This window comes from Notechis scutatus, chromosome 4 (assembly GCF_049901735.1).
Source record: "Notechis scutatus isolate UNSWTSFEM ecotype Mainland chromosome 4, rNotScu1.2, whole genome shotgun sequence".
Classification (NCBI taxonomy): domain Eukaryota; kingdom Metazoa; phylum Chordata; class Lepidosauria; order Squamata; family Elapidae; genus Notechis; species Notechis scutatus.
The window spans coordinates 44,696,828-44,713,162 of record NC_142012.1 but is presented as its reverse complement, the minus strand read 5'-3'; the positions used below and the strand labels follow the sequence as shown (position 1 = coordinate 44,713,162).

The window sequence follows — 16,335 nt, the reverse complement described above, 5'->3', positions numbered from 1 at the left end:
ATTTAATTTAATTTAATATAATTATACAATTATAATTTAAAATTAATATAATTAAAAAGTAAAAGTATATTTAGGAAAATTAGTTATGGAAAGGTTGCTTTGCAAATTGACAAAAAGATTTAAATTGAAATATGGAAAGAATATATATGAAAATAGCTGATGGATCTTGGGTAAATTCAGTAGTGCTATTAATAAGGAATGGTGTTTTTTTTCTTATTTCAGTCATTTTTGTCTGTCCCATTTTCTTTATCTTCCCTTTCATAACAAATACTACTAGAGAGTTTTTAACTTCTTTATAGTAATATTAAATAGAAAAGATAACTTCAGTTTTGTCAGCTGATAGAACAAGGAACTATTTTTAAAGAAATTTTAAAAAAATTAGTGTAAAAACTTTCTATTAAAAATTCAGATTATTCTTAAATTCATTACTATTAAAATACAGAAAGAGATTTGCTCATTTTTTTGAATTTAAGACTTCCTGAATTTAAATCCTTACTAATACAGTAAATACAAATTTCACAAATAAGTGACAAGATCTTTCAGTTTTGCTTAAAAGTTGAAAGAAAATAAGAGGTGAGATATTATTTGTTCTTTTCAGTGGGGCACTAGAGGGTAATTCATATCCTTATGTAATGGCATAAGGATATGAATTGTGCAAAATGTTCCTAATGTATAGGATTGGAGTAAGAAGTTAGAAGCCTGGATTTAGTTTCAGTAAAATTGAAAAACATGCATTTGAGATCACTTATTTTTATGCACATAAATGTTCTTTAGGTACTTCATTGCTGTTGCACAATGTGAAAGTAAGAAAACTTCATATCATGGGACTGTAACTGCAAATCTTATTCCAGTAAAACACCTAGATGGTTTCTACCATTGGAGAAATCCTTTTATTCTTTATACTATATACTTATTCTTTTGATGTATATTGCTGAGCAATATACTCCTAAATGGAAAGTACAGGCAATTCAGATGTAATTGAAAATCAGTTAAAAGTGATTACAAATAGAAATGAATTTACTATAATGTCACAGAAATGATACAATGATACAAATGAGTTCTTTGGAGTTTGGTCAATAAAGCTAAATAATATGAATTAATTTTCTTATTTAAGGTGATGAAATAATTAGAGAATGTGTGGTAAATAGATATGCAGCATATATACATACATATGAAAGCCTTATAAAACATTAAAGCTCTTCAAAGATATAGCATTCATTTAATCAAGCTCTTTTTTACAAAATGGAACTCTGGTTAGACTTTTCTGTGAGGTTGTACAGGTGCTGCATTTGAAACAGTTTTAAGGTTTATGTTATATTTAATTTTAGAATATGGTTGTGATGCTTCATCTATCTGCACTATTTTTAGTATGCTGGGACTTTAAAATCGGAAATGAATAGATAATATTAAAATTCTAAAGAGTAAATCTTGACAAAGATTGAGATCAGTATCTCATACGTTTGGAATATATATGTGTGTGCACATACACGTGCATGCTAACATAGATGTGTTCTGTCTAAAACAGCTGGGTTTGAACTTCTACAATCTAGAACTCTTGAGGATGGCTTCTAATAGATTTTAAATGTTTCAGTGTTAATTAAGGGATAATGGGAATAGAATTGTCTGTTATGACAGTATAATGATTTCCTACACTATGTAAATTACCCTGCTCAATTTTAAAAAACTGTAAAAACTAAAATATTAACTATTGCTTCTGTTTCTGCTTTTTTCTAGATTATTAATTTATATATTGTGGTGCTTTAGTATATTTTCACAAAAAATAGGAGAAAGACAACATGAAAGAGTGTTGTGGCTTCAAATTATAGATTGCCAAATATGTGAATTATTTGATTGCCCTTTAATAGGTAAAATATTCCTTAATATGGTTATTATATGACATAACTGTATGATGTTATAGTTAAGATTAGGGTTATAATTACTACTTTTTAGCTAAGGGGAAGAACAGCAGCTACCTTTTTGTACAAAGGAACCTTTAAATGTTTGCAAATTGTAGATCATCAGAATACATACTTTAAAAGTTATGTTGTTTGTAGAGAAACAATATGTGTCTCTTTGGTTTTGGCTTAGTACTGTATAGTCAAACTACTGCAGTTATTCTGTAAACTGTTGTAAGTAGTCCCACTGTCACCTATCACCACAGATTCTGCCCATACAACCAGAGTTTGCACTGGCATCTTAGAAGATCTGATAAAAAAGAGATTCTGAGAAACATGAGCAAGGCAAGAAGAAGAAACATTCCTTTCCATTTCTACTGGTGAAAGAAAATACAAAGGGTGCTTTAAGCTGAACAAATGGACCTGTCCCCAAGCCCAGAAGTACTGGCTTAAAATTAAAACATGGTTGGAAGAAATAATGAGACAAAGAACTGAATTAAGACCAGAAATGTTTTTATTAGGTATAATAAAACCTAATTTTAGTAGGAACCTCCAATATATCATACTCCATATAGTAACTGCTGCCAGAATTTCATTTGCTCAAAACTGGAAACAGGACGCGATCCTCTCCAAGGCAGAAATAATAAAAAAGATCTTCAAATGTGCTGAAATGGACCAGCTAACAATGGTATTGAAAAACGAAGAATAAATAGAGTACTATAAGATATGGAATGTTTGCTATGAGTGGTTAGAAAGAAAACACAAAGGTGTCAATCGACAGTAAATATGAGAAAGTGTTAACTAATGTTATATATATATGTATATATATGTTAATAGCATTATAAGTTAAATTGAAAAATAAGAGTATAAGTGAATAGAATGGAGAAGTAATTGATGTGGTTATAGACTTTGTAAGTAAGTTTGAACACCATTACAGAATAGTTGTAAAATGTGGAAATCATTTTTTAAATGTTGAAATGTTGAATAAATATTTAAATAAGTTGAACAAATCATAGTCAGTATGCAAATACTTGGTGTGATACCAAACAGGACAGCACTTATAATTTTATGATACAGTTGAAGCACAAAAGTATTAGGTTACAATTCAATACTGTCTAATATTGCTAACAAGCAGTATTGGCCTTAGAAACAAATTATTCTCCTACTAGTCAATAATAATAAACAATTGGACAAAAATGGCAGTGCTTGTTCAAAGAATTCAATTAAAAGACATATCTTATTTCTCTAATTTTTTTATGGACAGTTTACTCAGTATCTTAAACCATCAATAAAATCATTTATTAAAAGTAGTAGCAATTAAACAACTAGCATTGTAATTATAACCTTGTGATAGCTTTATTCTTAAACACAGACTCTGCAGCAAAAAAATTGAATTTGAATTGAATTCATTAATTACAAATTACTGCAAAAATGAATTCAGTGATAATCTATTTCAGAGAGAATACTGAGAATTATATGCCTAGCTCTGCTAAGCATATTCATTTTGCAATTTGTATTTTTATCTAAATAAGAATAGAAAATCAAGTACTGTAAGATTCTCTCTTGTGCTATAATGAGGTAAACTTGATAATGTATTGTTTTATCTAAATTAGTAATTCTCCCTAGTCCCTGTGCATGGTATATTGAAAACTATTCTGTTTTAAAGCAACAGATATGAGCAGCTGGTAAGCTGTTGCATTGACAAATAGAGGTATCTTTTATAGTTTATGAAAGTAAAATCTATCAATTTTTATAAACTAATAATTTCATTATTTTTACTGTGATAGTTAGGAATAAGTTAGATTTCACATGGATACATTTTCACCTTCATTATATAAGCATTCTTGAAAATAGTTTAACATATACTTTTATCTTGGAAACAAACAATATGCTCTCTAGCAAGCTATTTTGCATATATGTGGTCACATAATGAAGTAAGCAGACATTAAAATACATTAAGGTTTTAAGCAAGTCTATAAAAGCAAATTAAAACCAAAAACTAGTTGTAAGTAGTTAAAAGTTGTGTATTAAGATGAAAAATTATTTTGATGTATTTGATATAAAAATACTTGTCCAATTTCCTAGGTGTAACTGCTGAAAATTATCCACAAACCAGTTTATGCCATCCAAAGCTAACCAATGCAAATTTATCAGACTTACTATAGATTATTTTAACATCTGTATTTGGCATACATTGTCCATTTTCCAAATAACTTGATTATTTAAATCTCATCCTCAGGTACTATGTTGAAAAATTCATCCTATTATATCTTGGAATCTTAACTCAGCCTATTATTCTTTCCAATTATTTTGGAAATTAAATTTATTTCACCTTCAGATACTATAACATTTAATGTTGTATTGCTGCATTTCACTTTGTCCTTGCCCAAATGCAAGGCCATAGGAAGCGCTGGGATAAAAATATACAAGTATCATATGGAAGGAAGTTCTTCTATTTTTAATGAATCTTATTCCTATGTAATAATCATTTAGATATTGGAGAGCAAGGTTGGACTAATAGGGCCCCAGGCTAGAAACCAGGAGACTGAATTCTAGTATGAAAACTTGCTGGGTGACTTGGAGCCAATCACAGACTCTCAGACTCACTCACTGCATAGGGTTGTTATTGTGTGGAAAATAGAAGGAGGAAAGAGTTTAAAATATGTTCATTGGCTTTAGTTATTTAAAAGAATATAAAGGTCTCTCTTTCACCATCTTGCTCCGGGATCGTCTCGTACAAAATGATTGGAAAAGCCACAGAAACTGTCCTAGCCACAGAACAGGAGCTGCCACAGCCTCAGGCTGAGACAGGCTCTGGAAAAGAATCTGACAGCGATGAATCAGTGCCAGAACTTGACTCCATGCAAGCCAGACACCACACAGCAGACGCAGCTTGCAGCAGCAGCTGAAATAGATGAAGAACCAGTTAGCAAAGCAAAACAGAGCCGGAGTGAAAAGAAAGCACGGAAGGCAATGTCCAAGCTTGGCCTTCGTCAGGTCACAGGTGTAACCAGAGTTACCATCAGGAAATCCAAGAACATCCTCTTTGTCATCACCAAGCCAGATGTATATAAAAGTCCTGTGTCAGACACCTATATAGTCTTCGGAGAAGCAAAGATTGAAGATCTCTCAGGAAGCACAGCTGGCTGCTGCTGAGAAATTTAAAGTGCAAGGAGAAGCTATTTCAAACTTTCAGGAAAACACACAGACTCCTACTGTACACGAAGAAAGTGAGGAGGAAGAGGTTGATGAGACTGGCGTTGAGGTGAGACATTGAGTTATGTCTCAAGCAAATGTTTCCCAGGCAAAAGCCGTTCGTGCCCTAAAGAATAGCAGTAACGATATCGTAAATGCAATTATGGAATTGACGATGTAGTCATGCAGAAATTACTTTTTAGTGTTACAGAGAAATTATAGCTGAATTGAAAATTTGTACTATTTCTATCAGTTAATAAAAGTGGTGGTTTAAACGAAAAAAATATCAAATACAAAAAAGCAAATTACATTATAAATTATATACATTATTTAGTGCAGAGATATTGAGTATAATTTTTACCAATAATTTAATTATACTATATTTATTGCATTAATTTTATTGAATTATTAGCTGGATACCTGTACTTTACAATGAAACTATGTGATTGGGCTATGCAAAAAAACTTGGTTCACAATCCTTTGGCTCAGTGGTGGTCGGTGATTGAAACACATAAGGGTTTCCTTTGTCCATTTTCCTTTTTCCTTTCTTTCCATCTATTCATCTACGCCTGCCTGCCTGCCTGCCTGCCTGCCTGCCTGCCTGCCTGCCTGCCTGCCTGCCTGCCTATCTATCTATCTATCTATCTATCTATCTATCTATCTATCTATCTATCTATCTATCTATCTATTCAGCAAAAGTATTGTAAAATACAATCCTCCAATTGTTGTCCAAAGGTGCTTTTTTTCAGGAGACAACTGGACTTTCTGGTTTTTCTTTGAAGATGTTTTGCTTCTAATCCAAGGAGCTCTTCAGCTATGACTGGATGGTGGGTAATAAAAATACTACAACCTTTGATGCCAAAGAAGCTTCCTGTTTGGAAGTGTAGTTTGCATCCTTTTAGAGATGAGCCAACTTGGAGGTTTGTTGAGCCAACTTGGAGGTTTGTCTGTGTCCTCAGGTCGCCTGAGTGGTGCAAATGGCTGTGGAATTACTAAGGTAATGAAATGTGAGGAAACTGGCAGTTGGAATAGAGTTCTTTTCAGGTGGGGAAGGGGCACGCTCTTAGCATCAGAGCGTGTTAATTACTGTATTAAGAAATACTAATCTCATGGTCATTTCAAAAAATCCTTTTTTAACAAGCACCTAGAAGCCAAGAGGAACAAAGATGCCAAATTTCAAGTTTGTAGGCTTTATGGTTCTGGAGATTTTGTGATGCTGTGTGAGTAGTATTTCGCTTTTATACAGTATATATAGATTCTATATCGGGTTTTGGTGTGATGCTAATGTTGTGATGGTGTGATTCTGTGCAAAATAATAGCAATCTTATTTCATCCATGGTTATGTTCTCTCTTGTTCCTTCATTTATCTTTCTTTTCTATGTCATAAAATAAAATGGAAAGCATCAATTAAGAACTCCCCCCCCCAAAAAAAAAAGGTTAAAACTGAAAAGAAAAGCTTGTTTAGGGAAGGAAGAAGTTGAGTATGTAGTGGTAACTGTAGCTGGATAAAAGCAATTTGATTGAATGACTGGGATGTGATTCTATTTAACTTGTTTGCTAATTGTCAGTCAATAAATGGTTGTTAAAATGATTTCTCCAATCTGAGGCTACTTGCTAGTTGTTTTGGCTTCCTGCAATTATTGATTTTCTTTTTAAAAAGCTGAATTGATTATTCCTTCTTCTGTATAGTCTCTTGTTATTTCATCAAATCTTTCTTGGATGAAAATAAGAGTTTTATTACTGTAGGAAATCTTAAAATGAACTTTAATTATTGAGAAGAGACACTCTATACATCTAGTTCTTGAACACTTAATATGTAAATATTTGGCCCCCAGAAAGCTATAATGAGTTTATTACGGCCCACTACTATATCCATTAAGTTTGGCCTTTAATTTTCCACTATGTTTAAGTCTTTTGCTATTGTGCTCCATCCTAATGTTGGTTGCAATATAATATTCTCTTGCCTAAGCGTATCAGTGAATTAAAAGGTTTATATACTATACTCATATAATATAGCAATATACTTTTATATTTCTACATAAAACCAATGTTAAGAGAGCTAGGATGAAAAGGCACCTTGAATCATAATATTTGATTTGTTTTTAAGTAGTTAGTTTACCATATAACAAAACAATTCTCACTCTATGTCTGTCTGTCTGTCCGCCCCCCTGTGTGTGTGTGTAACATTAAAGATTTATAGAATTGTACTAAATATACAAGGAGAAAGCATATGTACACAGGTAAAAGCTCGTTTATATTTCAGCACATTGAACAAATTATAATTGTTTGCCTACGTTGGCTACGACACAGCATTATGTATCCCTAATATATTATTTTAGTATTGGAAAAGCAGAGTATGATAAATAACCTACCAAATTAAATTATGATTAATGATTTCAGTTCATTTGAAATATTAAACAGTAAACAACCAAATGCCTTGATTGCAAAATACAAGAATCCTGTTAGTAGCTAATAAATATGTAGATATATAAATTGAATAAGCTAATACTATCCCTAACAATTTATTTAAAAGTTCAGTTAGTTCAGAAGTATTAATCCAAAGAACAGAGACAAAAAGGAGTTTGTTTTCCAAAATGTGTCTGGCAGTAGTGAAACATTTTATTTTACATCTTATGTAAATATATAGAGCAGATCTTCAAATTAAAACAGACAAGCAGAAGAATCTGCTTACAAAAATGTACTTGGCAGTAAAACATATTTTATATCTTAGATAAATTCATTGAGAAGATCTTCAGATCAAAGCCAATAAAAAATAAAATAATAAAATTAAACACTACAATAATAGAAAAACAATACAAAATACTAATACACAGCTGTATTATTCTGTTATAAAAAGTCTTCTATTTATCTGAAAAGAGAATATGTATGTATGTATGGTATTCAGCTTTTTTCGGGTATTTTCCCACATCTTTATAGTTGTGCTTTTAAAGTTGTAGCGACGTTTCGGCAGAATCTCATCTGCCATCATCAGGCTTGTGTATTGGGTTTGTCTTCGTCGTGTGTGTCAGGCTTTCGCAGCCATTTCTACGAAAGCCTGACACACGACGAAGACGAATACTAACGTTGTATACTAATTGTTTCAGGTGTTGTGAGTTGTTGGGGGCTTTCTTGTCATGTTCTAATTTCTTTAGTTTCTTCAGGAGTTTGTCATTTTTGTAAGTGGTTTCAGTTTCAGCTTTCCAAGTTGTAAGTTGTTTTATCTTGTCCCAAAGTAGATGGTGGATTTTGTTGCTCAATTTCAGGTGTAGAATTAGGAAATCTTTGTTTAACTGATCGAGTTGGAATCTCTTTCTGTGGAGCTCATTCCTGAGTAGAGCCATTTCAGTTCTTTTCAGGATACGTTTAGTAGCTGCTGTGCTGTGATGAAATGTTAATTTGAAGCAGGTTGGTGTTGCATTGTTGTCTCTGCAGCTGCGTAGGAATTTGAGGTCATATAGTATTCCTGCTCTTTTAACTTCCAGCTTCTCGTAAGTTTTGGTCTGGCTGTTTATTTCGTCCCCGTAGAGGTCTGATGTTTGTTTTCTTAAGTTTTCATGGGTATTTGTATGTATGGTATTCAGCTTTGTTCGGGTATTTTCTCACGTCATTATAGTTGTGCTTTTAAAGTTGTAGCAACGTTTCGGCAGAATCTCCTCTGCCATCATCAGGCTTCTGTATAGTGTTTGTTTGGCTGGAACACACTTCCTCACTAATCCAACACATGAAAGCAACAACGTGGGACGTAGGAAAATACCCGAACAAAGCTGAATACCACACATGTAAGTACCCGCGAAAACTTAAGAAAAAATTATATATATATATATATATATATATATATATATATATATATATATATATATATATGTGTGTGTGTGTGTGTGTGTGTGTGTGTGTGTGTGTGTGTCTCTCTTTGGTTATTCGGGTTTTCTCCCGTGTAAGATTGGAAGCGTCTAGGCAACGTTTCGATGAAGTCTCATTCATCATCTTCAGGCTTGTGTCTTCGGCTCTGTGCCGAAGACACAAGCCTGAAGATGATGAATGAGACTTCATCGAAACGTTGCCTAGACGCTTCCAATCTTACACGGGAGAAAGCCCGAATAACCAAAGATCCACATACAAATACCCGCGAGAACCTCAGAAAACATGTATGTATGTATGTATGTATGTATGTATGTATGTATGTAAGTCTAGGTGTGTTCGGGTCTTTTCCCATGTAAGATTACATATAAATACCTGTGAAAACTTAAGAAAACAAATATATGTATGTATGTATGTATGTATGTATGTAATAATTGTAAGTGTACCTATGTACATATCAGGTAGTTAATTTTTATATTTCAAGCAGATATTTTTTGTAAGTTACAATGATTAAAAAGATAGTTTCAATAAAAAAATTTCTCCTGTTATCTTGGGTTAAAATGGCATTTGCATGAAATTCCACATGACTAAATCTCAACAATGAATAATGACAAACTTGTGTGGATTAGCCCATCCAATACACAATAATTGAATTGTATTTTTTTACAGATTCCTTTCCTGGATAAGCAATGCTCTTTTTTTAATTGGCATTATTGCATTCTCTGATGTACTTTTCAATCCTTTTTCAGTCAATTTTGTTTAGGCAAATAAGATTAAAATAAATATGTTGATATCTTTGGTAACCCTTATTGGACTGACTAGGACTGAATGACAACCTTTCAATTTTATTTATAGGTAAAGAATGAGATATGGGAAGAGATCATTTGTTGTATAGGAAAATATGACATTGCTAAAACATAGTTATGTGACATACATTTATATATTTTCTTTATATTAACACTATATATATATATATATATATATATATATATATATATATATATATATATATATATGCACACATACTTTATATATTTTACTATATATAGTAAAATATACTATACACTACATATATTTTCAATTTCTTCAATTTTTTTTCCTTTTCTGAACTTTATTTTTACTCTTTCATTTTTCTAGATTTTGTTAGCTTTTATACTTTTAATTGTAGCATTCATGAACATAAAAAATAACATAAAATTATAGCAAAAAGTAAAAAGAATGTTCCCTTAGAATAGCATTTTAATTTAACATTTTGCTTTGTGAGCCTCCAAAGTTTGATTCAAGATGGGTAGCTATATTAATGTTTTATTAACATTTTAAATAAATAAAATACACCTTTAAGGTATAGCCAATATTTTAAATGAATCAATAGATTAATTTTGAAACAAAGATATGACAATATGATGTAACTTTTTCCATTTAGGAATTAGTATGAAATATACTAAATATAATAATGAAATATACTACAGTAAGTATACAGTAGAAATGAACTTTTTAAAAGACAGAATTCTTTGTTAATAGAATAGGTTACCAGCAGGCAAAAGGCCAAAAGTAAAAAAAAAAAAATGTTCATGCAGGAAGCCTTGAGGCTATTTGAAGGTCTCTGCTAGAGGCACAGATGGAAAAGAAACCCTAAGGATGAAATTAAAGATAGAGATAAGAAATCTACATTTTAAGCAAAAATGTATGTATTTTTATGTTAGGGTTTTTTCCCACAAGCATCTAAATAGAGTTCAAATTATATGATTTCTAATTTGCATAATTTCTAATAAACAATTCACTAATCTTTTGCTGTTGGTCTTTTGTAGAAAGTCACCTTCTAAACATACATTTTAGCTAAATCAGCACATTAGAAATCAATTATCTAGTATCCCTGACCTTGAGAAATAATTACCAGTAAAAAGTAAAAAAAAAAATTATATAACCACCTTCACAAGAAATGTGTCAACTGCAGACCTTGGTAATGAACATGAATCAAGCAAAATTTTACAGACATATTTTATATGTGTATATGCTTTGTATATAGTTTTAGATATTTTTTTAGAATGGCTTAATTCTACTGCATTATGGATGGGGTAGCATTATGGAAGCAAATGGCCACTGCTTGCCATTACAAGCTTTGAAGTAAACAAAAACTTGTTATTTAAACATCATATTAGTATATAGTACTTTTCACCTTAAAATCTCTAGAAAAGATTCTTTGTCAAGTTCTTAAAAGGAAAGTTTTGTGCTTTTGACCATGATCTATATATGTGTGGATCTGTGGTGTATTGCTTTTATTTCCCTAGATAATCTATTCACTTCCCCCATTCCTTTAAGGTTCTTTCATATTCAATGAAAGAGGTAATAGTATTTGACAGAAAATATTTGCATTAAGTGCTCTTGCTGGAAACATTATTGCTTCTGAAGAAAATTAACTGTCCTTATTGTATATCAGTATTGTTTTAGCTTCTTGTGGATATATAAGTTTATAAGCTAATAAGAATCTCTGAGTCCGTAGCATCTTTCATGAATTTTGGCCTTGCTAGAGTTTTGATATATATGTTAAATATTGTACTAAACACGATCTACAATAGCCTTCAGACATTTTCAGTTGGTCTGATAAAAGTATGTGGGTTGTTTATTGAGAGATTGTGTTAGATCTTGAAAAGATCTACACTATTAGGTGCAGTTGGGCTGTTACTCATCATTAAACTATTGCATCCTGATAAAGTGAGGTTATCACTTTTCCCAATATGAATTTGTTCACATGCTAAAATATGTTAGACTTTGGGGATAAAAGATTTCACAATTAGAATTTTTATCTGTTCATTGATTGGTGGCTGATATTTCTTTTTGCATTAAGTCATACCAATGTAATTTGATTAGGCTTTTGAATTTCCTATAAAATTATGTTCATTTTTCTAAAAAAGGTTCAAAGAAAATTTCTTTTCATAAGTAGTAGAGTGGACTTTATTTAGATTTCCAATATATTTGTGCTATTTGAAGCCATATTTATTCAATATATATATGACTGCCTTCAAAACAGATAGAAAAATAGCAGCCATCCTAAGAAATCCCAAAGATAAAATTGACCTGGAAAACCAAGGCATATATGAAGTCCCCTGTGCATCATGCCCTGCCACATACATTGCACAGACCAATAGAGTCTGGATGTACCCGCCTGGATGAACACAAGTACCCGCCTGGATGAACACAAAAATGCAGTAAAAAAGCTGGAACACACTTCCTCACTAGTCCAAAACATGAAAGCCACAGGTCATAGCATCGACTTCAATGGCACCAAAACCCTAGCCACTATAGAAAACCCCAGCTACAGAATCATCAGAGAAGCCATAGAGATTGAAAAAAGACCTGAAAGCATGAATAGAAGAGATGATTCCACCAGACTGTCAATTATTTGGAAGCCTGCACTCACAAACAAAAAAATCTCCACGCCACAAGCCAGGCAAACACCTGGGCACAAACAGATCCCCCCTGATACCTCCAGCTCAAACACACCCCAACCAGGCACCCAGATGAAACCTAGCTTCCTAATAAATAATAGTCGTCCATTTACTCGGAGCCAAGCTGCACTAAAAGCCTCCAATACAGGAACACAATGTTGCCAGCCAATCAAGACCCCCCAAAAAAGCCACAAAACTGACAGAAGATATTAGAAACACCAATCAAGCAGAACACAGCAAACTCCAAGACCAATAAACACAGACCAAGCCTCCCAACCAATCAGGATAAAGAAAAAAAACATTCTGGCACAGCAGTAGGCTAGCCCCAAATTTAAAACAGAAACAGCTGTGAAAGTCTGACTCACAGATGAACACTATACAGAAGCCTGATGTGTATTATCATTATACCAAATACTTGTTTCTTTTGCAACTGATTTTGAAAAGGTTATTTTTACAGGGTTCAAAATATATTTGTCTTGTGTCCTGTGTGCAGAGTTACTATTCAGAAAAATACCATTGGATGCTTCAAAATGAATTATACAATAACTGTATCAGTCAGTGGCAGAATGCATCTAAAATACAGTTCAATCCCTGATCAGTTGAAGGATGCTTGTGTCTGCACAAAATGAGTACTAATCAATGTAGATAATATTGAATTGTCCAGAGATCATAATGAGTTCCTTTATTCAGATCATGCACTTAAATATTTTTAGTATTATTAAAATGTTATGTATTCCCATTGCAACAAATAAAATAATTAAAAAAAAAAAACACAGCCCGGACTAAAGCAATCATGGCAATACCAAGAAACGCAATGACGACTCCACAAATATACTAACCCCAGGCCAGAGCCACATCTTAAGGGCTTTCCAGAATCTCAGGAAAGAAAGCACTGTCCATATCTCTGGAGATTACCTGGTTATAGGCATTATTTCAGAATGTCCAGGAAGATAGAACAATTTATTTGAACGAGAGATGATAAATTTGGCTTTCTCTATTAAATGTCTAAGTCCCATATTTTCTGCTTAAATAATGCCAGTTTTTTTTTTTTAGGCCTAAGAGATGGTATTGACAAGCCACATTGTGTCAATTCAGTATAATACTAGTAAATTATAACACGGATTACAAAGAAACATAATAGCTTTCTTCATATATTAAGTTTAGTAACTTAAGTGGTCACATTATTATTTTCTTTAAGATGTAATTATTGAATATAAGATTCATAAATATAGTAAATTGCAAATAATTTTGTATTGCTGTTAAGACAAATTTCACTGTCGTATTTATGTAATCATCAGGAGCTTAACTGAATGGTATATTTACATTTTTTTAGGTAATATGTCATAAGTAGGGTTGATTCATCTTGAAAGAAACTGATTTTCCAAAACCTTTGAATTTTAATTTAGTAGTAGTAGCCATCTTTAATAATTTTGTTACACCTTTCAGCAACATTTCCCGAGATTGTTAGGACATAGTAGTTTAAGAATTATGGTTTAACCAAACCTGTAGTCGTTCACAAATGATCTATGAATTTAGATAATCTATAGCAGTTCATATTCTTTTAAGTAGCACTATACTCTAGCATTTATGATCATACCTCTAATATATAATTAAATGTTTATTTAAAAAATAAAACTGTTTGAATTAACAATTAAGATTCTACAGCATCGATATGAATGGATATTATCAGAGCCAGGATAAAACATAGAGTATATTCCAAAGAATGGTGATTTTAGTTCTCATTTTGCTCCATCTCATGTATTCCAAATATGTGTGTATTTGTGTGTGTGTATACATACATTCATACATACATACATACATACATACATACATACATACATATGACAATGCATAATTATTTTTTGGTCTTGAATACCACATCTTGAATTTGCGATTTGTTGGTTGATGTCCCTTTGAGAGAGGTCTTGCTGATGCAAAAGTATGATTTTATGTCTATCAATTCTGTGATCTTTGGCATTTTCACTGGATGTGGTTAAAATTTGGTATTATTATCAAGCTTCCAATGAATTATACTTATACAACATGGGTACGTACTGTATGTAATGCATGTCTTGCCCCAACTTGGTGTAAAAACCCTTTTTGCATAGCAAGTATTTTGCTTCGACATAGTAGAACATATAGCCTCGATAGCAATGAGAGTACCTAGGGTTACCTTCCATTTAGGATGACAGGAACCGGGTGTCTGCTGTTGCTCAGGTGTAAGGGGAAGTCACTCTACATGCTTGCCATTTTGACCTATTTAAACTGTTTTTTAATATTGCATACAAATTAACTATTTTCTAGTTGTATTCCAATAAGGATACTGAGAAATAATAATATATAGTCGTTATACCATTGGTACAACAATAAATCTAAAGGTGGCCTAAGACTTTGCATAATACTCTTTCTCTCTCTCTTTCTTTCCCTCTCCTCCTCTCTTTCTCTTTTTCTTTTTCTTTCTCTTTCTCTTCTTCCCTCTCCCCCCCTCAGCCTTTCTCCCCCCCCCCCCCGTGTCTGTGTGCGCAAGATAATTTACTTTTTTCTATGATGGAAAATAAATCTGTGGAAGAAAGCAGAGGTGGCCCTTAGTGGAGTTTGTTAATAATCTTATTTCATAGTTCCAAAACCCTCAAAAGCAAAAAATTGTATTCAGTTTTTCTTGCTATAAAGTGAGAAAGATCAGGGTTTTTTAAAAGTTATCTCTTGGAATCTATGAAAATAACAGCATATGATGGCAAAAAAGTTCCATTTACGAAGCTTTTTTTTTTAAAAAAAAACTTCTGAGATATTCTTACAAGATATTCCATTAAACACTTTAAAGTAGAAATAATAATAAATAATTACACAGAGACAATTTTTGAAGAAAAACCAATATTACCCTAATAAACAGATAATAACATCAATGAGAGGAGTGTTGATCTATATATCCTAATATACAGCCATGACAGAGGTAAAATCAAAGACAATTTAAGTCAAGGTTGGACAAAAATCATTTAGATGACTGAGTCTGATGCTGATTGATGGAATTTAAATGAAAGCATTCTTAAAAGGCAGCTTCTCTGCCTCTGGTCGAACATAAACATTCAAAAGGAGTCTACCGTCTCTCTGGGTAATTATCAATTATTTCCACTTTAGACTTTTTAAAATGGGTTATCTTGTAGGGATATGTTATCAAATTCTAATTTATTTTTTATTTTTATTTATTTTTATTTGTCAATCGCTTACAAGATAATAGGTATAAGTATATACATAGTTATGAATACATGAAATGGGTACACATAAGAAAAATAAAAGAAACAATAGGACAGGGATGGTAGGCATGTTGGTGTGCTTGTGCACGCCCCTAAAGACCTCTTAGGAAAGGGGTGAGGTCAATAGTAGACAGTTTAAGGTTAAAGTTTTTGGGGTTTGGGGAAGAAACCACAGATTCAGGTAGAGTATTCCAGACATTGACCACTCTGTTGCTGAAGTCATATTTCCTGCAATCAAGTTTGGTGCAGTTAACCTTGAGTTTGTATCTATTGTGTGCTCTTGTGTTGTTATGGTTGAAGCTGAAGTATTCATTGACAGGTAAGTCATTGCAATGTATGACTTTATATACCAAATTTAGATCAGACCGAAGACAGCGTAATTCAAGGTTTTCTAGGTCTAGAATTTCAAGTCTGGTGGCATAAGGTATTCTACAATGAGTAGAAGAGTGGAGAACTCTTCTTGTGAAATATTTCTGGACTTTCTCAACTGTGCTAATATCAGATACGTAATGTGGGTTCCAGACTGATGAGCTGTATTCGAGTATTGGTATAGCAATTGTTTTGTATGCTCTAGTTAGTAGTGTGATATTACCAGAGAAAAAGCTACGTAGGATTAGTTTAACGATTATTAATGCCTTTTAGTTACAGTGGGCTCTAGCACTTAGATCATTAGAGATGAGTATTCCAGGG

General features: G+C 32.4%; 1 protein-coding gene across 1 annotated transcript; it reads left to right on the top strand.

Moving 5' to 3' along the window:
* The first annotated feature begins 4,600 nt into the window (after positions 1-4,600).
* Positions 4,601-5,374, top strand: LOC113411875 (nascent polypeptide-associated complex subunit alpha-like). Its single transcript, XM_087963292.1, is given in 3 exon segments — positions 4,601-4,768; positions 4,770-5,020; positions 5,022-5,374. Coding segments are annotated over 3 exon segments (633 nt in total). The 5' UTR covers positions 4,601-4,636; the 3' UTR covers positions 5,272-5,374.
* The last annotated feature ends 10,961 nt before the right edge of the window (positions 5,375-16,335 follow it).